Consider the following 26580-nt stretch of genomic DNA (forward strand, 5'->3'; position numbering starts at 1 on the left):
CTGGGCTGCGCAGGGTGCCGGGAGGGAGCGGGGCGGTCCGCGCGCGAGCGAGGGGCGGGGGCGCCCGTGCGCTGGTCCCGCACGTGGGCTCGCCTCCGCGCGCCTACGCGAGCGCAGCCTGGGCGCGCTCGGGGGCCCCAGCACGTGGCGCTTCCCTGCGAGGGCCCCGCGCCAAGTGCGGACCAGAGCGCAGGGGTCCTGGTCCCCGCCTGTGCCTCCGGTTTGCGTGCGGGGACTGGGGCACCCTGCTCTCCGAGGTCACCCCGGGCCCGCCGCACGCCGGGGGCACAGCAGAGCCCGACCCCGAGACTGGGCCGCTGGCAGGTGCAGCCCGTCGGCGGAGCTGCAGTCCCGAGTGCTGCAGAGTGGCCCCGCCCGCGCCCGTGGCGGGAGAGCCAAGCCGGCGCACCTCACGTGCTGGGGTAGGTCTCGCGGGCAGGTGGAGCGCAGGCCCAGAGGCCAAAGGAGTAAACTTTGGGTAGAGTTTAGGTCTTGGGGGCGCGACCTCTTCCGCCCCACCGTGCCCACCTCTCGGTCTTCTTTCTATGAGTTCCTGCAGCAAGCCGGTGATGTAGCCGCACCGACCTGGGCCCGCCCTAACTGTGACTCCACTCCCTCCACCCCCAACACCACCGTCACTTTGCCAGAGAGGAGCTCAATTCCACATTCCAACTTGGGGGACATAGCAGCCGCTTGGTGGCAAGCGACAGGAAAAAGGACAAGGGCCCCAACTAAATGGAAAGCACATCTTGGGGCCAGATCTCCCTGCTGAGACAGCTACGGTGGACCCGAGTTCCTGCCCGTCTCTGCCACCTCACCTTGTACTGGTAATGATTTCACATTATAATTCAGGCATTGTTCAAAGCACTTTAATCGATTTAACTAATGTAAGCCTCACACTGATCCTACCTGATCCCACCTGATCCCGCGGTGAGGGGTTGACCTGAAGCGCCCAGCGTAATGCTCGGCAAGTGTACAGTAGGCACTTAATGGCTGCCGGTTGGGTTAGTAATTTGAAAAGTTGGCTCTGTCAAGTGTTAGGGCTGCGCCACCTGCCGGTAAATTGTAGTGTTGCAGCTGAGTTGTGTCGCACCTTGTTGGACTGGCGAGTGGGTGAGATTGTGGCCTCGGGAGCCAAGCAGACAGTTAGGGGTTCCTAAAAAGAAGTGTGGAAGTCAGAGCGCCGGAAAAGACAGTGGGAGACTGCAGAGGAACTAAAACTTCGAACCTGTGTATTTCTTGTGCACCAGAAATTCATTAGTTTTTAAATTAATGCCTTAATTGTCCAGCTCGTAAAATTGGTTGGAAAAGAGGTATAAAGTGTATCTACACCCATCTTTGTTTAGAAGGCACCTATTCTGTAAAGGGTGCCTGTGCAGCCAGAATTTTTTTCACGTTGACCCCAACACTTTTGGAAAGAGGGGAGAGGATCTTTAAAGTTATTTGATAACCATAATCTCACACTAAGAAATACATTGCACAAATGCTTTCTGACAGTGGTAGTGAGACATTTCCCACTGTGGTGAGAGAATTTGTCCCTGGGGGTGTTGACAGTCTCTGGGCTACAGCCAGGTCAGGAATTTCTGTTTTGGGGTGAGTTAGCTGCTGTGTTGGTTCATGATCATTGATGTATCAACAGTTCATTGGCTGGAGAACCTCACTTTCAGAAGAAGTTGACTCAGCATCCTTGTTCCCTGCCAGGCAGGGGGTCACCTAAATTGGATGGTGCCCAGGTTACAGGGTTGGAAATTTCCAATGGGCTGGATGACCTGGACAGGTTACTTCCTAAAATCTTAACCCCTAAAATCAGAATAAGAACGCTTTCCCTATATGGCTTTATAAATTTGAGGTTGAAGATTACTAATGCATATAGGGTTTATAATCACTGTCTGTTCCTCTGCCCCATTCTACCACTACTTTAATAAGAATTATTTCCCCTAAATTTCTATCAGGTTGGGGCATAAGCTTCAGGAAGCAAACACATAGACCATATACTAACCACTCAGCAGTGGCCTTCCATCCCCCCAGAACACCCCTTGACGTTTACTCCATCTGTCTGAAATTTAACTCTTTGTTTTTACATTTTTTCCTTTCATTTCTGCAAGAAAAGTAATTTCTCTGCTTTATACATTGCTTCCTAGACAGAAGCAGTATTGTAATTATGATCTTCATTCTGATAAAGGAATTTTTTACGCCTCTCAGAAAATGCTGGCTTAGCAGTGCAAGCTAAATGCATGTCTATGTTACCTGATAGGAGCTTAAATTATTTGTACAACTTGGGGGGAGGGGAGGCTATTTGTTATTGTGTCTCTGTATTTGATTTTTGTTATAATGAACATATATTACTTTCATAATATAAGTTTTTTCTTTTTCATTGTATTAAAATACACGTTACAAAACTTATCATCTTAACCATTTTAAGTGTACAGTTCAGTGGCATTAAATACATTCACATTGTTGTGCAGTCATCACCACCATCCATCCCCATAACTGTTTCATCTTGTAAATCTGAAGCTCTGTACCTATAAAACATTAATTCCCATTTCTCCCTTCCCCCAAGCCCCTGGCAACTCACATTCTACTTTCTGTCTTTATGATTTTGACTACTCTGCATACCTCATATAAGCATTTGTGCCGTACTTGTATTTGTCTTTTTGTGTCTGGCTTATTTCATTTAGCCTAATGTCCTCAAGGTTCATCCATGTTGCAGCATATTGCAGAGTTTACTTCATTTTTAAGGCTGAATAATACTCTGTTGTATGTGTGTACCACAGTTTGCTTATGCATTCACCTGACAATGGGTTGCTGCCATGTTTTAGGTATTGTAAATAATGTTGCTGTGAACATGGGTGTACAATACCTATTCAGACCCTGCTTTCAATTCTTTTGGGTATTGTGGGATTGCCAGATCATATGGTAATTCTATTTTTTATTTTTTAGGAACCGCCACACTTTTCCAAAGAGGCTGCGCATTTTGCATTCCCACCAACAGTGCTCAGTGGTTCCAGTTTCTCCACATCCTTGCCAACACTTAGTTTTCTGGGTTTTGTTTTTGTTTTTATAGTAGTCATTCTGAGTTTGTGGTGGTTTTGATTTGCATTTCCCTAATGATTCGTGATATTGAGTGTCCTTTTCTGTGCTTATTGGCCATTCATATATCTTCTTTGGAGAAGTGTCTGTTCCTTTGCCCATTTTTGAATGGGAGTTGTTTTTTTTTTTTATTGGTGAGTTGTAGTAGTTCTCTATATATTCTGGATATTAATCCCATATCAGATATATGATTTGTAAATATTTTCTCCAATTCTGTGGGTTACCTTTTTACTTTGTGGATAGTGTCTCATGGTGGACAAAATCTTACAATTTTCATGAAGTCCAGTTTGTCTATTTTCTTTTTGTTGCCATTGCCTTTGTTTCATATCCAAGAAATCATTGCCAGATTCAATGTCGTGAGCCTTTGTCCTACATTTGCTAAGAGTTTTATTGTTTTAGGCTTTATCTTTTTGGTTCTTGATCCATTTTGAGTTAAGTGTCCAACTTCATTCTTTCGCATAGGAATATCTAGTTTGCTCAGTACCATTTGTTGAAAAAACCTTTCCCCCTTGTTAAAAAAAAAATCATTTGACCTTTTGTGAGGTTTATTTCTGGACTATTCTATTTCATTGGTCTAGATGTCTGTCTTTAAGCCAATTCTACTCTTTTGATTACTGTAGCTTTGGATTATGTTTAAAAAATTTTTTCCAGTTTTGTTGAGATATAATTAACGTACAGCAGTATATAAGTTTAAGGTGTATAGCACAATGATTTTACATATTACCACAGTAAGTTTAGTTCATATCTGTTATCTCATGTAGATACAAAAAATATGTATACATTTTCCTGTGGTGAGAACTCTTAGGATCTACTCTATTAACAGCTTTCATGTATACCAAACAGGAATGTTAATTGTCATCACATTGTACATTACATCTTTAGTACTTATATATCTTATAACTGGAAGTTTGTACCTTTTGTCCTCCTTCCTCTAATTTCCTCTACCTCCACTTCCTGTCTCTGGTAACCACAAATCTGTCCTCTTTTTTTATGAGGTTTTGTTTTGTTTTAGATTCCACTTATAAGTGAGATCACACAGTATTAACACACAGTATCTGTCTGACATATTTCAGTTAGTATGGCAGGATTTCCTTTTTTACAGTTGAATAATATTCATGTGTGTGTGTATGTGTGTATACCACTTCTTTTTCTGTTCATCAGCAGATAGACACTTAGGTTGTTTCTTTCTCCAGGTTATTGTAAATAATGCTGCTATGAACATGGAGGTGGCTGTGTCTCCTTGACAGTGTTTCCGTTTCCTACAGATAAATGCCCCAGAAGTGGAATTGCTGGATCATAGGGTGGTTCTATTTTTAATTTTTTTTATTTTAATTGGGGAATTCGGGGAGGAGAATAGTGTTGGGGAATTGGGGAGGGGGAGCAGCCAAGTTGTTGTTCTTCAATCTTCGTTGTGGAGGGCGCCAGTCGCCATCTGGCTGCCCATCGGCAGCTTGTGGCCTCTAAGCTCAAGGTGCTGTGTTACAATCTTAGTTGCGGGTGGGCGTAGCCACCATCCCGTGCTGGAGTCGAACAGGCAACCTTGTTGTTAGGAGCACATGCTCTCACCAGCTGAGCCATCCTGCCACCTGTTGGCAGCTCAGCAGCAGCTCAGCTCGGGCACAGTGTCACTGGCCCATGTGGGAATCAAACCGGTGGCCCTGTTGCTGAGCTTGCGTTCTTAAGCTAACTCTTAACCAACTGAGCCACTTGGCCGGCCCTATTTTTAGTTTTTGAGGAATCTTAGTGCTGATTTCCATAGTGGCTGCACCAGTTTGCACACCCACCAACAGTGCACAAGGGTTCCCCTTTCTCCACATCCTCGCCAGCATTTGTCTTTTACCTTTCTGATACCAGCCATCCTAACAGATGTGAGGTTGTGTCTCATTATGGTTTTGATTTGCATTTCTTTCATGATTAGGTGATTCGGATGTGCCAAAGAGAAGCTGGAAAGTGCTTGTTACTATTGTCAGGTCAATAGTAGCCTAACGCTACGTCACGATGCCTACGTCATTCACCTCACATCACTCATCTCATCATGTAGGCATTTTATCATATCACGTGGAGGGGTGAGTACAGTACAGGAAGATATTTTGAGAGGCCATGTTCACATAACTTATTTCATGATGCTGTCATAATTGTTCTATTTTATTTTTATTGTTAATCTCACTGTGACTAATTTATAAACTATCATAGGTATGTATGTATGTATAGGAAAAAACTATATATAGGGTTTGGTACTATCCACGGTTTCAGGCATCCACTGGGGGTCTTGGAATGTATCCCCCCCAGATACAATATATTGTATTGTATTACAATATTGTATATTGATCCCCCACTGCATAGACTTAGGTTTTCAAGGCAGTCATAGCCATCACCCTCCAGATTTAGACTATTGTAACATATGAAATAGTTGTCTACCATTGGTTGCTTTCTGCATACATCTAGTCTGCAGTCCTCACACTTGTCTTGTGATGTTACTCCCATTACATGGGGAAACCAAGGCTCAAAGAATTTGCCGAGGTCCTAGTAGCAGAGTAAGAATTGAAACCCAGGCCATTCTAACTATGCCATTGCCATTATACTTTGTCCACAACTTTTCTCCACTTTCTACCAGGAAATTCATTCTTAGAACCAACTGATCCCTCAACATGCATGGAGTACGTTGTGCGTGAGGTTTCCTGAGTGCTCCTTCAGCCTGTTTTGTTTGTCCTATCCCCTTCCCCATTCTAGTCTTCCAAAATAGGTCCTTCAAGGGCTCAGATGGGGGGGGGGGTAAGATTGGATGAAGGGTTTTCACTAATAACAATTCCTCACATTCACTACCCTAACTCTGAAAGCCAAGAATTCTAAAAAAGTCAAAGTTTTCTCAGCTCTTAGTTTTGGTGGGACTCCTGTCTCTCAGTATGAGCGAAAACAGAACCATCTTGGAGGTTGGTTAATAAAGTGTGTCGTTATTTCCACATCTTCCTCCAGAGCAGTGCTTTAGAAGTTAGGATGAGGAAACCTGAAGTAGCATTTTTTAAATTACAGTAGCATTAAAGTAAAATTAACCTGCTTTTTCCTGTATGACAGCAGAAAGACATTCCTGAATAAAAGGTGTTTAATGCTAGAATGTAGTACTATAATTTTTGAGTCATCACGTTTTTTAGGCTAAAATGAGTTATCCTTTCGGAAATGAAGAAAATGCATCCCTTTTATTCCTGTGAAGTGTCCATTGAAATTTACATAGGAAAGCTACCTAACCTATCTGCCATCGATCTACCTCTGTACCTAACCACCATCTATGGTGCTGTACTAATAGCTGTACAAAGACAATCATGTAAATCTGGGCCTGCCTTCCAGGAACTACATTCCAGGGAATATAGGAGCGTGAGATTAATAAACATCAGACCAACAGATGAGTGGCCTGTGAAATGTATAGCTCATGGCTATGTCCGGCAATAAAAGGCAGGGGTCTGTACTTACATGTGAAGACCTGTGGCCAAAGGACCAGTAAGAGTTAAGGAGTTAGAGGTGCTGGAGCCAGGGATGACTAGACCAGGAACACTTAAGAACTTTCGGAGTTGTTGAAATAAGTCAAAATCGGGTAATTCAATGAACCTCAAACACCCTCGTTAGTACTACTAACCGAAGGCTCAGAAGTACAAAGGACAGTCTCGAGTCCTCCCTTTATATCCACAAGAGGGAATTTTATGGTCAAGAATGACTCAAACTCTTCACTGTATAATAAGGGCATCAGCTCAGACTTTCCATCTGTATATTCTGTGCACAGTAGTCAGTCCTTCGTTCATTCACCGAGGGAACATTTTGGAGATCCATCTGTGGGCTAGGTGTCATGCTCAATACTAGGGATAAGAGTTGAAAAGGATATAACCACTTCCTTCAAGGAAGTTGTCAGGGGAATACTTTCGCATGTTGAAAGGTGAATGAGTTCCTCAGCAGGCAAGACAGGGAGAGCAGAGGGGCACAAGGCAGGTTCCGGCGTCTGTTCGGGCACTGTGTGATTGGGTCAGGGACATACAAGTGACGTGGCCTGGCTGGCGCTTGGGAAGATGAGTACCCAAGATGGAGCCCTAGTGAATCCCAGCATGTAAGGGGTATAGAAGGGAGCTGTGAGAAAGGTTAAAGCACATGATGCGATCGAAGCCAAGCGAAAGCTATCAAGGGCCAGTGGATAGCAGCCGATGCTGCTGACGTGTCCATGTAAAGGTGGAAAAGGGCCCATTGAATTGGCTGGTGGGATGTGACCTACACCAGCCAGTTTCATTGACATGGTGAGAATTGAAAGTTAAACAAAAACCCATTTAGCACCATGTTGAAGAAATCACTATTTGCTACGAGTCCATGGAAGAACTTAACCTAGGAGAGCAGAAAGGTCAAGGAAAAGTTGTGTCTCCAACCAGAGTTATTTTAAGGAACAAGACATCTGACTCCGGTAGTTATTTATCTATCTGAAGACAGGTTAAGTTTCCTTTTGAAATTATCATTCTAAAGAGCCAAGATGAAGCATTAAAGCCAAGGAGATAAAAATCAAACTGTTTTAGCACTGGGTATCACAACATACTGCCTCATGTTGTCTCAATGTCCCAGTGTAATGGTAGACGATAATAATCTATTTCTTAAAAATGTTATAATTTTCTTGCTCAAAATGGATGTTATGGCAGAAAAAGTTAATATAACCTCATATATAAGAATTTTGAAGGTCCTGTTTTCTTTCAAAAGGGATTCTGGCAACGCTGTTCAAACAGTTGTTTATGGTAAATACTAGGCATCTGTTGACAACCTGAAAAGTTTTCCACTTAAAGAAATCTTCCAGTTTAAACTTGTTGCTCTAATCTTGCAAGCTTTATAGAAACCATTACTTAAATCAATTAAGGAAACCAGGAAGAATGTTTGCCCCTAGTCTATGCCTCCCCGGTTCTTCAGCACCAAATTCAGTACAAAAATTGGCTTGCAAATTGGAGTTCCTGGAGAATGGGCAGGATCTGAATACAATCAGGAGGGAAAAACCATCAGGCTTCATTCTGTCAAAAAAATGCCAGGGGAGCAATTCTAGACAAGACAGGATGTCAAAGTGTTTCCTGTAGCAATTATAACAAATAATGTCTTTTCAGAAATTGTAATCACTATAAGTAAAATTTTTTTCATTTTAAACATTGCAAAATGAGCAAAAGAACCAATACATATCATGAAAATGGAAAATAATCTATTCACAAAATTGTATTCACATCAATTATCAAGACAGTATCTATACTTAAGAGCATGAGCCAGATGGAAGGAACTATGTCAATTCATCAAGTATTATATTTCTAGCTAAGTCTTTTTGCTTATTGCTAACAGTCTTCCTCAATAAAATGAGGAGCTATTTTAGATCTCATTTCTCCTATTATAGCAACTTGTGTCAAGTTTAACTTCAGTAACAATAGTAACTAATGAAACACAATAATCCATCAACGTAAGGGCAGCTCTTAAATGTTGAAGACCAGTAGTAAATATCTTTCTTTTTTAAATATAGTGGACCACAATTTATGAAGGCAAGGGATGCTATGCTGCTTCTGTCTACCCAAGAACCCTCAGAATACCAAGGCAAATAAGTGTTCCAAGAGTCAGTCCAAAAGGTGAGTTTACACTGTACGTGTAAAGCACAAACATTTCACATGGGACTTTCTAGGTAACAAAGTAAGACATGATATAATTAACTTAGATCCTATTGAGTTTTTCTTCTCTTTATTTGCAAGGTAAGTTGATAAACTTCAATTATTAATAGCCAGAAATTGTGATTCAGAAGTAGGTCTATACTATAGTGAGATATTTGAACTCTTATAATTATGCATGCAAAGTTTCTGTTAAAAAAATAGCCAACAACAAAACTCTTTTCATGATTGTAGCAAGTGTCACTTTATGGTTTTCTAGCCAACTATTCAATATTATCTTGTTTTTGGTACAAGTTAGGATTTACTGAGGATTAAGCAAAAGCTTAGAAGCACACAGTGCTTAGTAGCTACTCAAAGTATATGATACTTAAAACAGTAAGTTCTAAAATCTCCACTTAAAAATGAGGGTATATGGAATTGAGATTTCATTTCCTTAAAAGAACTTAGCACACCTAAGACAATAAAAAGAACCTAGTAAAAAAGTGATGTCTGATGGTCCTCTGGCCAGGTATTGATTTAGGAACCACCGCTTTCAACTCCAGCTGGTATTCCAAAGGGAGGAGTTTAAAAAAAAGAAAAAAAAGAAACATACAACTAATACAATTTCTCTTACTCTTCACTTTTCTTTTTATTATTCAAAAGTCAAATGTGTTATTTTTAAATCATCCATCCTCAATTTTGATTTAATGTACCGTCATTTTCCCAAGATATGAAATTTCAGAATCTCTTTGGAATACTAATTTCACGGTTCTACGTTTAAAAATTTTAAATTCCACTCTACTTCCCTGAATTCTCAAGACAGTTGCTGATGTAAATTTTAATATAAAATATTTAGTCACAAAATAGTATTGCTTTTGTATGCACATAGTTGTAAGATTACTTTGCTTTTGTCAATAAAAACTATACCATCTTTCATAAAACTCTAAACAAATTAAGAACTGTGATGTAGAACAAAAATTACACATGGTAAAACAGGTACCAGCACAACGTTAGCATATATTACATCAAAAAAAAGGTTTAATGGTCCCAAATATATATACTCAACAACTAAGCATACACTCAGGGGAGAAAAAATCAAAAACAAAATGAAACAAAAAAAATTATGACACAAATGACCACATCTAGAATTCCACTCAATCTTTAATCAAGTAGGGACAAATCCCCACTTTAAAAAAAATCTGCAGTTCGAAGGGCAAAGGGAACAGATAAAAAAGAGGAAAGTTTATATTTGTCCCTCCCCCATAGGTTTTCCAAACCTGTTGTAGCTTGACTAAAATGTTCAGAATGTAGGATTTTAAAGGCAGGTCTCTTTATACAAAGAAACTGCTGGCATTCTTAACTAGTGAAGAATTATGGCCGAAAAGCCTATTCTTCTGAGTCTCAAACATGGTCCGAGAAAGCATATTCTGATTGTAGCAACTGACCAGTCAATCCAGAGTTCCACTTACAAAACCCCTGCCCTGTTGGCTTTATGTTTCCATTTCCTTCCCTGAGAAAAGGGCAATGTGTGGTCCAAGCTGGAGAGCTCAAAGGCTTGTCTTTCCCCCAATGTAATCCCCTCCTCCTGCTCCATTGAATTGGCACTTGATGAGCAGAAGTCAAGTGTGCGAGGCTGATCTGTCAGTCATTCACAAGAGACCACTGCTTTGTTGTGGATTTTGTAGGGGGTAGGGGTCGAGAACCAGTTTTTTCAACAGGTACTGATTGTAGGCAGTTGCCATTATTATGACTCAAACTTTGCTTTCTTTGACAATGGTAACGTGTCTTCCTTGTCTTCATCCTCATCGTCATCTTCATCATCATCAGGATAATCTACCAGACCCACAAGGCCTCCCTGTTCAGAAACAAGGATTATTTAAGGAAAACACTAGTTTCAAATCCATGTTTTAAGTCTAGATAATGGTCACAGACCCCACCCCCACCCCCAATATACTAACTGTGGTTATTGCTGGGTGATGAGATTTTATGCAACTGAAATTCATTATTTTTATATATTTCCTAAATTTTCCAGAATAAAACAAATTTTTAGTTTATAATCCTAGCAAATCACCCAAGAAACATTAACATTTTTTCAAAGATTAACAATGCATTCAAAACAAAGTCTAAATATTAGCATCAAAACGAACTACAGAAGATAAACTGACCACTAGAAATACAGGCAGGCAGACTCTGAGAGGTTAGGCAAGTGCTTCTGCCTGGCCCCTCTGGCTTCCTTTCAGCCCGCCCTGCTCCCTCACCGGAAACCACTGGGGCTCACTTTATTTATATAAGCGGCCAGGGCGAAGCTCACTGCCCTGGCCTGGCCCTCAGCCTGCCCCTTCATTCCAACGTTTCTCTCACATTCACTTTTAGCGCTTAGAGGTCTCCTGCTCACACCAGAGGGAAAGGGACAGGGATGGGCATTATATTCCTGATTTAGATCAATGAATCCCAACTGCCAGGCTGTTATGCTTGTGAGGGCCGCATAAAGCAACCAAAGAACTGGTTTTCATTCTTGTGTGAAATGTTACTAATAGATGGTTAATTCCTTTTATAAACCTTGCTTGGCAAAATAAAGTTAGAAGTGTACAGATAGTTAGATTATCTTTCACCCATAAAGCCTTTATCTTGGTATTAACTGGGAAAGCTGATACAAAATTAACTCAAAACTTAAATTTCTGTAAGTATTTTGACCATACAAATATGTACCTGAGGTTATAAATGCAAATAACCAAAATTAGAATATAGTCAGACTTCTGTATTTGTCATAAAACCTTTCAGAAATTTCTCAACTTTAGGTAAGTTCAGGTGGTGGTAGGAGAATTACTCTCAAGTTCACAAATGTTACATCAGTTTCAAAAGCCAGTAACCAGAGTCTCAGTCACAATTAGCTGTTGAGAAGGCTTAAATTAGGTAGGCCTGGGAATCAAAAGTGTACCTTGGTAGTAATAGCTGCCGTCTGAGATGTATTTTTAGGGACGGATCCAGGAGAGCCTGGGGACCCCGGTGACCCTGGTGATCCTGGAGAACCAGGCAGATTTGTTGCAGGTGACTGGCTGGTGAGATTAGTCTTTGTCCCACTAGAGAGGGAAAGCTTGAAACTTGGGCTCTGCCGGCCAGAGAGATTTGTTTTCAGAAGTACTTCCTTTTCCTCGCTTTCTTTTACTAAAAAGAAGAATATTGTCAATAGTTGGCAACCATCCTCATCATTTTAAAATCCTCCCAAATGAGGTGGCACTCAAACACAGTTAACTAGCTTACTCCTCTGCTAGGGAGAAACACTTAAGATAATTTCGGAACAAAGCTTAGCAAAATACTAAACACCAGTATCCACTGGATTTTACTACTGAGAAGGAATGAAACCTTCAGTATCATATGCAGTCTTCCTACCCTTCCTGAAATAACATGTTTCTCCTTAAGTCAACTTAAGAAAACTTAGTCTATACTTTCCCAACAGAGCTATTAATTCACACTCTATAAAGCAACAGTCTTTAAAATCTACGTCGACACATACAAATTAGATCCTAATCATTCCGTCGAATAAGAATAAACCTAGAGTGCGAAAGACTGCGTTTTTCCTTGCCCATCTTTCTGACATACATTTCTTCCTCTCCATGAATTTACTTATTGGATCCATAATGTCATCGTCATTTTTAGTTTTGTCAGATGGAGACACTACAGCTTCTCCATCTTCCATGTCATCTTCATCTGTGTTAAACCACATCTCCTCTTCATCTTCTAGTGTTCTGGCATCTCTTCGGTATCTATGATTCCTCAAAATGGAACGCATACTATGAGTAAAGACAAGAAAGCAGAGTAAACAGACTCATAAAGACTTCATCAGCTAGTCTTCAAGCACTGTTCTGAATAAGATCCAGTCTTAATAGATCAACAGGATAAAACAGATTTATAAACAAGCTGACAAGATTTTACCCAACATATAATTAAAAAATGCACTCCGCCATATCTAGTGTTAAGTAGTGGAATCAAACTTCCTATTATCAAAATTGTACTATTTCCAGATCAGTTATTAAACTTAACATCAGGAATTAACAAGTCATAATTTATGGATTTTAAAATATATAAGTATGTGAATTCAGGTATTTGGGGAAATGTACAAGATTTCTCAAAATAATCTGTAACGTTAAAGTAATTCAAAGCAAGTGAGATAATAGTCTGATCTGTTTGGACACATGAAGCCTCACTGTCACATAAAACATTTGGGGTTTCTTTTTTTATTTTTTGCTTCTTTTCCATTGTCTAGTTTGATATATGCCTGAGGAAGAGTCTACAGATCACATTAATATCCATCTATACCTTCAGGAAAACACCTACACTGACCATTATAAAAAACTAAAATTTCTGCTCAGGAAATCTGTTATTTCCTCCTTCCCTGACAAGCCAGATAATACCAGACAAGCAAAAACAGCCACCACCATACAACTTGTCACTGAATAATAGATTCAAATATGTGGGAATTTACCTATCAAGCTTGGGATTATCTTGCCTTTCTCTTTGTTGTTCAAATCTCAGTTTTAATCCTTTAAATGTCTGTACATAATCTACATCTTCCAGTGCCTTCCAGTAATTTTCAATTACATGAGCAGTCAATGATTTTATATCTTCCTATAGGAAAAAATTGTAATTGAAAATGTTATTTTAGAAAGATATGACTTAACTGTAATCAACTGATAAACCCGCCCAAAATAGTTTAACTTCATAAAATTATTATACAATCTTAGAGATAATCCAACAATGAAAATGGGCATAACATACTGGCTACTTCAACAGCCCCTGATGTTTGGTACTCAGAATTATCTCTGGGCCTTTCCAAAGTCAATGCGTAGGCCAGGTCCCATCCTAGGTGATTTGTACCCCATAAGTCTGGAGTGGGATCCGGTGTTTCCATTTTAAAATCACACTACAGAAAAGTGCTGGAGATGGATGGTAGTGATGGTAGCACAACAATGTAAATGCACTTAATGCCACTGACTTGTACAGTTAAAAGTGGTTAAAATGGCAAATTTTATGTTATGTATATTTTACCATAATTTTTTTAAAAGCATGCCATAGCTAATTCTAATACACACCAATGTTTGAGAACCACAAGACTGCTGTATTATTAAAGAATCCAGAAAAGTTTATGAAGTTGCTCTTTAGAAACGTATAGAAAAGTCAATAAAAATTCAGAGACCTCAAAGTTAAAACCACCAAAAACACATCCAAATACTTATCTCTCAACTGTAATTTTACTTTCTTAAAATGTTACCTTGACAGTGTTAAACCAGTTTTCAAACTGTCCTATAGAATGGAGTCACAGCTGCTGAGAGAGTATTTTGGTTTTTATTCATTTGAACTGAATTTCTCACAAGCTTTTGGTAACACTGGTTTTCTTTTAAAAATTCTCTCCAAATACTCGTATAATCTCAAATAAGCCAAAGTATCAATAATGTATATTCAAGTTTGTCGAACAATTAAAACCAAAATTCTAACTAAAAAAGTACAGAACCTACCACTCTAATGAATTCAAACATCTCTATTATGGCTGAGTTCATCAGATTGTAGCGGGATCCATTGTTGAGAAATGCTTTGACTACTGGTTCAAACAAAAAACTTTTCATTATGTAGCGGTTGTAAAACTCATCTTTTAATCCAATAATCTTTCTCTTAAAACGAAGAGCACCTGAAACACAGAGGCATTGTTCAAATTACATACCACATTTCCATATTTAGACTTAAAAAAAAAGAAAACCTGTTTAACAAATGTAATTCTTCGTGCAGTCATGTTAACTGCTTCCAGAAGTATGAACCTGAAGATAAGGATTACAGAAGGGTTACCAGAAAAGTACATTATAAAAGTAGTGTATGTCATCACAGAACACAAGTCTTAAGAGAGCCAGAAAAATTCTGGAAATAAGTTACTAATGATCAAAATGTGTTTCACATTTGAAATAGGAGCTAAGATAGGGCTAACAAATGAATTAACCTATCATACTACTTAAGATGAGAATTCTAAACATATCCTTTTACATATACTTTAAAACAATAGAAAAACCATTGTTTTATGAGGGCAATCCACCGTGTAACCTGATCTTCATTATTTTGGGGCACTTATTATTTTGCATCAGAATTCAAGGGTTGCACTGGTTTATTTGTGGATGTGTTTGTAGAAATGCTATAAACCCACAAAAATCTGCACGATCCAGATTTTGCCTTCCCATAGTTAGACATAAATTTAGAGGATGTTGTTTTTAAAATGTGGTCCTCTATGCTTATTGCAGCGAGTATGCTTTTTAATGTTTTTCCTAGTTTTCCTTTTTACAATTAGGCTTTAACTTACAGATTAAAAGGTATATTTACATCTTGAGGTATGGAGAGTGAAGTCACCATTCATCAAGATCCAAATATACACAGACAGCTAGACTTCAACAAAGCCCTATTTACCTACAAGGAATTATCAGTAAGTTAATGCCCCAGTTCTTGTAAACAGTTCAAAAAAGCATACTCACTTCATGCAGTCACATCGTCTTCGGTTGGCAAGATTAAATATTGTGTTTGTATTTTGGTTTCTTTGGAGATCATGGAAGTGGCTCGTTAAATTGCCAATTTGTTATTAATCAAGTCCTTCATGAGCAGGTAGCCAGGCAACCATGCTGACACGGTTTCTGGGTGGGAAGGCAGAGGAGTAAAGCAGCTCAATTTTTCTTCAGTTGGCAGAAAAGAGGCCCACAAGTGAATGCCCAGTTAGGTACAGTTGATTATAAACTGCCTTAACAATCCAACTTTAAGAGTGTCTCTTGCTAAAGAGACACTCTGGGCAGGGAGTTTCAAAATAGTTTATAGAATACTAATTGCAATTTACTTTTTAAACTATTTTAAAATACATTAAGCATGGTGAAATAAGACATTTCAAACAATTAGAGGCATCTTTCTCTGTTTTAAGTTGAACCCGAATAAGGGTTTATTTTCCCAAAACAATGGTCTCAAGAGTTTGGTTTTTCTTGTCAAGTTACTAGACAAAGGAACTTAGTGAGGCAGTTCCATTTGTTAGAATAAAAATCAAGAGTTCATGCTAATGAGGCCAAATTTCCAGCTTTTAGTAACTGAGGCCAGAGCTATTAGGAATCGGTCCTCCAGCTCTGCAGGCTACGTGGAGACTTGTGTCCTACCATAACATACACTAGCTGAACCCTGTGGGGTGTGCATGCAGCTTCTAGGTAAGCAAAAAGCAACTCCCTTCTTAGAATTCACTAAGACCAGGTATGCAGATGGCACCACTACCTCCTCCAGAGCAAGGAAAGAAGGTAGTTCTAATGGTCTTTTGGTTTGCTCTTCATTTCCATTTGCCCTCATTTGTTTATATCAAGAACTGTGTTGTTTCCACTCAAAGCCCTCCCCGAAAAGAAACCTGTATCAAAAATATCCAACCACTACTGATTAAATAAAAATTCAATTTTCTGTTAAATAAAAGGCTGCTTTCAAAAATTTACCAGTGAGTTCTATGAAGTCAAGTTGCTCAAAGGATGTTATAGAGAAAGCTTCTGGGGTAGGTCAAATTGCCATAACCATTTTCAATGTAACTGAAAGGATTTTCAATGTAAAGTGAGTGTACTCTGCTTCCACTCGCTGCTCTGTCATCAACATGCCAGGAAGCTCTTGTGCTTAGTTTCAATCATCGCTAAAACAAATAATTGGCCTTTACCTGATACAACATGAGATTTCATGTAATAAGTTTGGGACTTTTTGCCTCATATGTAACTAATGATAGCTGAATAAAAGCATCTACAACAGTTTTTTCATTCTTTATTGCATTCCTCTTATGGATTTCCATATTTTTAACAAAAAAAAAACAGACAATATAAAAATATGAGCTTAAAGGCTCATGGAATCCTGAAAAGGCCAAGAAATAAGACTGATATAACTGGTGTATACATTGTATACACACATACACACACAAACACCCAACTTACGAAGGCTAAATTTTTAAAAAGACTGCTGGTCTCACCTACAGACTTGATTAGTTGCCTGAAGTATACTAATTAGAAGCAGCAGATATAAAAATGAACAGTTTTCCTAAGTCCCCAAACTGTTTACATTTAACCACTCATCTTTTGTCCTTACAAGTATGTATCTAAATTTACTAATAAAATCCTTCTTAAAAAATACTATAATATTCTATTTCAATGGACTCCTTTCTCAGGGGACAAGAAAATACCTAAGTCAGGTCTCTTAGAAACCCCCTGACCCAGACTCCTTCTGTACACTGCCCAAGCCAGCCTAAAGACCTCCTTCCTCATGACTGGCGTCTTCTTTCAGAAGCTACTCATGTTCAGTCCTGGGAAGACAGCCACACTGAGGATCATTTGAGAAAGAGATTTAATGATAACCTAACTTAAGTTTGGAAAATACTAATAATAAAACATAACTAAGATTTTTCTAGCATGCTTAATTTTCCTACAGTATAAACTTTCATTGACTTGTAATGATTCTCTTCATAGTTCTCATTAAATTATTATGTTTTGTAATACTGCAAGCAAAATGAGATGAAAAGCTGAAGAAAAAAGTCCTTTCTTTTCCTGCCACTCTCCCACTGGACTCATGTGTTCACCTATACCAAACCACTAACACACCACACTTTTTCACATCTGCACATCCTAACTGTGTAGTCAGACAATGTCACACTCTCCCATGACCAAGACAAACTCAACTGAACTCTTGCAAAAATTTTCCTGATGTGCCTCATTCATGATTTATTCTACATTTCCACTGTCCTTCTAAACACATCATAATACAGTGCTTATGATGTGTGTTTTAATTTTTATAGACTATCTCCTAATGAACTCTGATCCCCTTGACAGCTGAGTCCAGGTCTTAATCATCTTCATTTTCCTGTACTTCATCAAATCTAAGATGCCACTGATTGCAAAAAACTATCTTTTCTGCTACTAAGAAAGCAAAATGAACAAAAAAAGCTATCAATCATCACATGCCATTAATTGTAAGACTCACCTTGATTTGAGAAATGATAAATGCATAAAAATATACACTTTAGAATCAATGGAATATAGTAGTGGGTTAATACATTTACTGAAATAAAACTGATTAACTTATTTATTCAGCTGTTCATTCTGTCCCATCTGCTCACCAACTCCCTTTCCCACTCAAACAAAACCTTTGTCAACGTGAAAAAACAGTTCAAAGAAGCATTCATTATAAACTCCCTCTCAACTTGGTCTCGGGGCTCTCACTTTTGCTGTGACAGTTACATAAGGAAAATGAACACGAGTTTAAAAGCCCTTCTTTCACATGTGCTTAGTACACAGATATATGCAATAGTAAGGCAGAACCAAAATAATGAATTTATTTTTTGCTGTCCTTAGCAGTCTAGGTTAATGACATCTATTACTTTTGGCTGTAAAAGATTACTAAGATTACTAAGGTAACATCAAAAGTTCTGGGTAATTAGCAGAAGGTACTAAATATCTGAAAGCTACAAAAATGAAAATATACTCTGACCAGATGTATTCTCTAGAAGGAAACCTATTTCTAATACCATTTTGAAGATAAAATGTTGGTAGAACAAATCAACATCAGAAACATGTTTTTGTAATTTGAGGATATTTTTTAAAAAATCAAGTAAGCAAAAAAGAATTAAAATGAAGTATAAAAAGATGGCAAAAATGGATGTATGTTCAGGCCTCTAATTGGTGTATGATTATGATGCCTTTAAACAACAAAAAACAACACAACCAAACTTAACTATAAAAACCAAAAAGCAAAACTTAGTTACCAGTAGACATTCTTATTGAGCCTAAAATTGGTCTGCCAACTTACCAAGGAAGGCTGGCTGCTACATGATCAAGAAGATTCTGGATTAACCTATTTCCAATTCAGAAAAATGTTTTTTACATCAACAAACTAAGGTCTTAGGAACACAGTGAAAGTCAATTTCTGAAAAACATGTAGTATAACTAAAAACAACTTTGTTAAAAGACTATCGGTTGCTCTAAAGAGTTGACAAACTATTCCCATGAAGGTCTGTCTATACAGTGCATACTCTAGGCTTCGTGGGCCACATACGGTCTCACTAGCCTTTTATTTATTTTTTTTTTAACAATCCTTTAAAAATCAGAAACATTTTTCAGCTTGCAGGTTGTGCAAAAATAGATCACAGACTGGACTGGCCACAGCTGAAGTTTGGCACCCCTGCTCTAAAATATCTAAGGTAACACAATGTAATATGTCAAATGTATCATAATAAAGCTCGGAAAAAAATATTTGTGGGATGAACAAATGGACCATCTGTAGCCATTTGTGCTAGGCATTCTGTAACATAGAAAGAATGTATTTTGGGAAATCAGTTCTATTAGCTATAAATTTTCCAAATTACGAAAATGTTCTTCATGATTTCATGTGACTCTAGCTAGTCTCATAAGAATGCCTGACTTGTACTTAGTAATGCTATACTGAGTTGAAAAAATAATAGCAGAAGTAAAATGATCTAAGGTGCCATCTCAATGATGGAATATAATCCTTGAATATGTTTTGGAGATACACTCTAACCCCTTTGCTGTATATTAACAAGAAAGAAGACAGGAGAGTCACCTGCTCAAAGTGGACCCGAGGACATAATCAGTGTGGTTTGGTGTTAGAACCTAGATCTCCTGACCTTCAGTCAGCGATCTTTCCTTCTCAGGCAATGAGACCTAAAGACACCAACAACATAATACATAGAAAATACTACTAGGAAGCAACACTTACATAATGCCAAGAAAGCATGCTTTGAGGCCATGAGGACCAGCACTCGCCGGAGGATGTCCTTGTTGATAATGTAGTTCTTTATGTGGTAGGTGTGGTGCTCCACACAAAATGTTAACAATTCCAGTACCAGTGCCAACAGCTGGGCAGTCTGAAAGTCATCTAAAATAAACAAAACACAATTACATTTAATGGCTAATATGCTTTTCCTCCCTAATGTAAGAATCCAAATTCCAATCAAGTAAAATGCCTTCTATGAAACCAAATATTTTAAAGGAAAAGGAAACATTTATTGAATGTCTACCATGTGCCAAGAACTATACATTTTTCCTTAAACAACTCTATGAGGAATTAGTTTCATAAGACCCAAATCTGAAAAGTTAGTAAGGCAGAGATGGGATACAAATCTATTATTAATAGATCTGCTTTATTCCGAAGTGCAAGAATTTTCTACCATTCTTACAACAGATGTACATGTAGAATAGGACGTCCTGCCAGACACCATTTGGTCTTTGGTGGAGTTCCTCTCTTTGCTTCTACGATTCCAGTGTGTTTTGTGTCTCCTTTACTACACATAATGAGTCCACACTGAATTATAAATATTGGCTTATCTTCCTCACCAGGCAGCAAGCCTCTGAAGTATTTTACTCACTTTTTTCAATTCCCCCATTAAGCCCCCAAAGATTATAGCACAGTGCCTCCCATGCAGTAGGTTCTCAATGTTTGATGAACTGAACATGTGGGTTTGGAAAGAGGCCTCAAGCTTTACCTAATATGCATAAAGTAGATAGGAAAAATGAATATCACGTTTCCAACACTTGATTCTAGGGTCACAAAAAAAGGTAAGTTTAACATTTATTTCTAAGTGGTGTTATAAGTTAAATATACTATATTGATAATTCATGACAAAATAATGTATTTATTCTCAAAGCTTCAATAAGGGATTTCCCAGTGAACTCTAAAACTACTCTCTAAGCAGACAACATACAAGCTAAAGCTAAAAGAATAAAATGCAGAAATAATAATCAAAACAGGAATAATACTCAATGCAAGTACAAACTGCTTAATATTGAGTATGAGCTTTGCTCTACTACACATCAGGAGTACAAATAACTAAAAATGGATTTTTTCATAGCTATTTCCTTCTACTTCACCTCTGTAAATGCAAAATACAAATACTGCCTTAACAAAAAATTGTTTTAAAATTCTGAAAGCAACAATTATCTCTTACATCTTTTTTTACCTTTCTGTTATCTAATTATAGCACTTTAAAGACCTTTTACTTGAAACACCTTTTTTGAAAATACAGTAGACCTCTATGTTGACACCAACTTTGAGTTTCAGAATTCAAGAGCAAAGAACTTAACTACCAACCTGCATTATCTTACCTTTGCTAGGTTTGTCTTCTGTTGTATTTGCCAGTAAAGGAGCAGTGAGGACATGCATACAGTGTTTGTAGAAGAAACCCAGAAATTCAGTCTTTTCTGTTTTCTAGGGAATCAAAAACAGTTCCATGAACCTTTAACTGCATTGGTTCTTACCAGCAATAAACAATATACTAGTATGATAAAAACGCCCGTGGCTTACATTGGCAGTAGCTAACATGTTTTCTGGGTCAACTAAAGTTCGAAGCAGGCCCATAAGTTGGACTGCTCCTCCAAGTTCAGGGTCTGTATCACAAATCATATGTTCTATAATGAGGTTGATGAGCAAAATATCCTGGTGAGAAAAATATACATAATAAGGATCACTCATTACAGGAAAAATGGAAAAAGCACATAATATGACATACTACAGCATTATACCTAGCTCCTAGCTGTCTTGTTACTAACAAAATGAAATGACTGACTTCTTTAACAGGATATATGGCAGTGTTTCCCTAAAGTGTGGTACAGGCACATTACACTAAACGGGACCAAAAACAGTTTCTTTCTTTTTCTACTATCTTTAAATCCCTGTGATTAAAGCAAAAACAAAGTTTCAGTTTGGTGCTAATCGATCTTTGTACCTCTTGATAACAAAGTTCCCTTTCTGAAGAAAGCTAATGGGCCTTAGGTTGATAGCTTTAATAGTAAGAATATTTAGCTAGAATTTATACCATTGTTCTATTTTCACTACATTTTTAGATTCCCTCTATTTATGGCAAATGATAATCTCTATCTGTTCTCCATTTATGGAAATAATATAAAGTTTCCATTTAAAATAAATACTAGTTGGTATCTGAATGTCTGAAATTGGGGAGTATGAGGTTTCAGTAGTTAGAGGACACATAGGAGAACAAGTGTATTATACAGATTCCACGTGTCACAGAAAACTGACTTCTAGTCTTCCTGAGGCCCTCTCTGACTGTTTCTGGCCCAAGGAAATAAAAACCGAGAGGGATCCAATGAGAAAATCCCTGCTCTTGCCTATATATGCAATGGTAGGATGGTTAGAAAGAAAATGCAGACAATATATGGAAATGATGATCAAGACTGGGGATCAACAGACCTACTGCACCTGAGTCAAGTACATCAACGTATGTTCAACTAGTGTGTTACTGGACCAACAAGAAGAGCCTTTGTTTTTAATAATACAGATATTTTGGTTTTCAAGATAGGACTATTTTATAAAAGAAAGCATGATATTCAACAGTTCAAACTGGTACTTTTCTGCACCTACCCTGACACTACAATTAAAAAAAAAAACACCTTAAATATAAATGTTACTAGGTATTGCACTTCATTTTGACATCACAGTGCCTTAATCACTTTTTGTAAAAAGTAAAAGTCAATCTTCTCATTTTGTAAAAATATGATAAAGAAAACAAATCTATACAGAATTCCAGCCTAAGAGGATGTCTTTCCCCACCTTCCCTTAAGGAGTTGAGGGGAGAATTATCTTAGTTTATTATTAAGTAAAAATCTACTTTCAATATTTTATAAGGAAAAGGGGAAAAAATCAGAACCACTGCTTTAATTACCTGAAAAGAAAACAGAGCACACACATTCAGGGCTGTCACATATGCCATGTACCACATACTCTGGGCGTGTCCTTTGCATTACCAGGATACATTCTCTCACATAATTCTAAAATTGTGTGTGTGTGTGTGTGTGTGTGTGTGTGTGTGTGTGTGTGCTCCCTCCCTATGGTTAGGTAGTGAAGGCACCCTAAATACTTTCTGGGCCTGTGCTTCATCATTCTTGATGATTCTGAGAATTAATCCCTAGCAAAGTCAATGTTTCCTTAGGGAAGTTATTCGTAATATCACATATAGAACAATTTATTGAGTGATTTAAACAAGACAATACAGCAAGTTAACTTCAGAATTAAACTTGATCTCAAAAATTTAAAAAGAAAAAAAAAATTTAAAAAGAAATTTAAGTTGAACATTAACTAATAGCTATTGTGAGACACACTTTAAAACTGAGACAGGAGCCGACTTTGGGGAATAAGCCATCTGATATCATGGCTACACTTTTCCCAAACATGAACTATTAAACCTTAAATAAGTAACAGTTATAGCTCCCCACGTACAAATACTTACTGTTAGTGCAGATAATATTTACCTTGTTGGTTATTTTTTGCTCTGTTAACTTCTTACTTACATCATCATTTTGCTGTGCCTCCTGCATGACAAACTCTCGTACCATGGATGGATTATATTCAACCAAGTATGAGAATATATCAGTAGCAGCACTTCGCACCTGTGTATCATCCATGCCCTGCAGACAAAAACCACTTATTTCTCCTGTAATTATACAAATGTGGAACTTACAGCTATGTAAATCCAAAACCTAACAAATTATAAAAAAACACTGCAATAATAATAAAAAAAAAAAGTCAAGGAAATTCTGCTGCATGTAAAAGTAAAAAGTCTTGTTCTATGAAGTTACACTTTTATTCCTGTTTACTTTTCTACTTTAATATGCCAACTAATAGACTGCAAAGTTAACAAATTATTAAAAACATGGAAAATTCCTCTGGGTATTCTTTCAGTACTGTGTAGAAACTCTAATACCAGAATTTTATAGCTTTTTAACTTTGTAATACACAGCTAATATTAAATACTGGCTATCATCAAATACTTACATGTTAAATTAAAAATATATTACTCTTGTGGATTGAAAATATAATGGTAATTAAATATAAGGAGAAACAAACTTACAAGGATGACTTCTAAAGCTGGTAATATGCCCATGTTTGACAAAGTCTTGAAAAATGCATCTCTGTTTTGAGGTTGTAGCGTTTGGGAAAACGCACAAAATTCTTTTAAAAAGTTAACCTGAAATTAGAGAAAAAGGATAAGTGAATATAAAAGGTCTGTTGTTTTAGCTTCATGTCCTTTATAATATCAAATTTCTTACCAATTCCTGTCTTTTTTCCTCATCTGTTGCTTCATCTGTTAGTTGTGCAAACAAATCTGTCAGAAATTTTTCATCTTCCTGTGAAATCAAAGATAAATTATGTTAATAGGAAGAGCATAATAAAATATTTTGAAGAAGCTATAATAGAAGTTATAAATTGCAATAACTAGAAAAAGATGTTATTGGCAATGTTTTCTAAGAGAAAGAAAAACCAAGCTATTACAGAATAAATTATCAATTACAGAAAGATTATTCTTTATTATTTTGGCAAGGCTCTTGTTTCCTAAATCTATTGAAGGACCACACTGTAAATATTTTAGGCTTTGCAGGCCATATGGTCCCTACCACAACTACTCAACTCTGTTGTTACAGCAGAAGGCAGCCCTAGTCAGTATGTAAATGAGTGTGGCTGTGTTCAAATAAAACTTTATTTACAAAAACAGGTATGGGCCATAGTTTACAGACCCCTGGTTTCCATAGGGTTTCATAACCTTAAATTTAGAATTCAGGTTCTACAGCCTCTCAAAAGAGATTAAAGTGAAGATAAAGCTTCCTTCATGTTTTAAAGACAAAGAAAATGAGTCCATTTCTTTTAAAAGCTAAATTCAGAGCTTGTAAAGAAACATTACTTGAAGATAGCCAAATATGCAGAATTTAATATGCATTATTTTTAAAAGGATTCAAAAGACACTCTCATAGGATATTGATATGGATAAATAAGTCAGAATATAGAACTTGGAAACTCAGAGGTTATCTTATCTCCTTATTTTACAATTGACACAGATTAGGAAATTTACCCAAAGCCCAATCACAGTTAGCAGGTAGTACAGCCTTCCTGATTGCTTGTTCAATTTTTTCCATCACTATTTTTAAGATTTTGTTGTATTTTAATTCCATACTATCTCAGCTAGAAGTAAATTCAGTACTACTTCAGCCTTACAGATATGTCTATGCCTACATACGTACATTTGTGTCTGTATACAATCTCCCACTAGGTCATGAATTCCATATTCTCTGTTCTAGGTACTTAAGAAACATTTCCTGGGGCCAGCCAAGTGGCTCAGTTGGCTAAGAGCGTGAGCTCTGAGCAACAGGGTTGCCGGTTCGATTCCCACATGGGCCAGTGAGCTGCACCCGAGCTGTGCTGCTGTTGAGCTGCCAACAGGTGGCAGGATGGCTCAGCTGGTAAGAGCACGTGCTCCTAACAACATTTCCGGTTCGATTCCCACATGGGATGGTGCCCACTGGCAACTAAGATTGAACACAGCACCTTGAGCTGAACAGCCACGAGCTGCTGACAGGCAGCCAGATGGCGACTGGACTTTCAGCTGAGCTAGCTGCGCCCTCTACAACTAAGATTGAAGGACAACAACTTGGTTGTTCCCCTTCCCCAATAAAATCTTAAAAAAAAACAAATCATTTTCTGTAATACTAAGGTAGTTTGGTTATTCCCACCATTTTCTAAAATGTAGAAATTGGCCATACCTCAAATGGCATCCAATTTCAAGATGCATCCCAGATATAATGTATCCCACCAAATGGAAATCAAATGATTAAAATGCTGCATTTGGGGTATAGAAGTAGAAAGAATAGGAATGTTTAATAGTATTAGGGAGAGTAGCCAATGGGAAGGGATGATTGTATACATATTTTTACTTTAAGTAAAAATACTTGTAAGTGTACTTTAAGTAGCTTTAAATTATACCACACTCACTCCTTGTCGAAAAAATTTGTCAAGTTCTCCTTTCTATACAGTAGGACTTAACGACTTGAAATTTTTCATACTTAATAAGTATGGTAATAACGACCAAGGAAACGGCAGCGACAAATCAGTGCACAGCATGAGAACCTTGTGGTGCTAAAGGCCCAGTAGCACTATGGACTAGCCAAGGAACACAAGAACCAAAACTGGGCCAGAACAGAGACTCTACTAGGTAGCTAGCAAAAACTAGTTCCTTATCAAAGAACAAATGGAAATTAGTACCAAACCCTTCTCCCTCCTCCATTATCGATCACAATACACTGTACAGAGGATTACTGCTATACTCACCAGGCTGTATTGTCTATATTTTTTGTTTACATGTCTGTCTTAAATGAATGGAAAACATGTCAAATTAGTCAACACGAACTGGAATTACTAGTTCCAGGAAAACAGTTTTGGTAAAATTGACTTTTGTATTTTAATTTATTATTATTTTTAAAGTGACAAAGGCCAAGGACACTGAAAATACAATTTTCTAAAAAGGAACAGACATGAAAATTAAACTCCTGCCTTATTTGTAACATGTGCTACCAAGCAGCTCTTATTTGCCTTCCTTTATTTAACAAATCCAGGTTTCAAATAATTTTTTGTTTGTGAGCTTAGTAAGGCTATTTATTATATATCTTTCAAGTCATGTCACATATCTGTAATTCTTGCAATATCACGGGCATCAAAGAAACAAAAAACCCTGGAGTTACACAATTCACAAATCTTTGCACTGTGCAAACTTCTCTGTCAGTTAGAGAATAGACTAATTCACACACTATGGGATAATATACCGAAAGGTTCTCTGACTTTGGGGGTGTTACAAATGCAGATTACTGGCCAGCTCACAAGAGATTTTGAATCTGTGTTTTGTGTGTGGGTGGGGGTGCGTGCGCATGTGCGTGTGTGTGGAATCCAGAAAATTGCAGCCTGGGCAATTCTGATGCAAACACCTTAAAACACCAGACCTGAGAGACTGGGCATACCGTCTGTAAAAAGAAAATTT

General features: G+C 37.8%; 1 protein-coding gene and 1 long non-coding RNA gene across 8 annotated transcripts in view; one reads left to right on the forward strand and one right to left on the reverse strand.

The window, feature by feature from the left end:
* Positions 1-349: 349 nt before the first annotated feature.
* LOC109382659 (uncharacterized) lies at positions 350-24938 on the forward strand. Of its 2 annotated transcripts, XR_002123959.1 has the most exons (4): positions 350-827; positions 5009-5156; positions 8606-8708; positions 24851-24938. It is a non-coding gene; the product is annotated as an uncharacterized LOC109382659 (long non-coding RNA). The 2 variants fall into 2 exon arrangements; XR_002123958.1 differs by lacking the exon at positions 24851-24938 and having other exon boundaries at positions 8606-9844.
* The window catches only part of PPP4R3A (protein phosphatase 4 regulatory subunit 3A), a 36599-nt gene continuing 19762 nt past the window's right edge, over positions 9744-26580 (reverse strand). For 3 of the 6 annotated variants that reach the window (XM_019642319.1, XM_019642316.1, XM_019642321.1), the window contains 11 exons: positions 23828-23905; positions 23629-23745; positions 23030-23185; positions 21069-21200; positions 20870-20972; positions 19485-19643; positions 14237-14406; positions 13207-13349; positions 12324-12514; positions 11662-11888; positions 9744-10578 (listed from right to left, as the gene is read on the reverse strand). In XM_019642319.1, coding sequence (XP_019497864.1) covers positions 10468-10578; positions 11662-11888; positions 12324-12514; positions 13207-13349; positions 14237-14406; positions 19485-19643; positions 20870-20972; positions 21069-21200; positions 23030-23185; positions 23629-23745; positions 23828-23905 — 1587 coding nt within the window. In that variant the 3' untranslated portion in view covers positions 9744-10467. The remainder of the gene's footprint in view (positions 10579-11661; positions 11889-12323; positions 12515-13206; positions 13350-14236; positions 14407-19484; positions 19644-20869; positions 20973-21068; positions 21201-23029; positions 23186-23628; positions 23746-23827; positions 23906-26580) is intronic. The other 3 variants (XM_019642320.1, XM_019642318.1, XM_019642317.1) reach the window with 2 other exon arrangements.

The sequence above is a fragment of the Hipposideros armiger genome, unplaced genomic scaffold, assembly GCF_001890085.2.
Source record: "Hipposideros armiger isolate ML-2016 unplaced genomic scaffold, ASM189008v1 scaffold_67, whole genome shotgun sequence".
Classification (NCBI taxonomy): domain Eukaryota; kingdom Metazoa; phylum Chordata; class Mammalia; order Chiroptera; family Hipposideridae; genus Hipposideros; species Hipposideros armiger.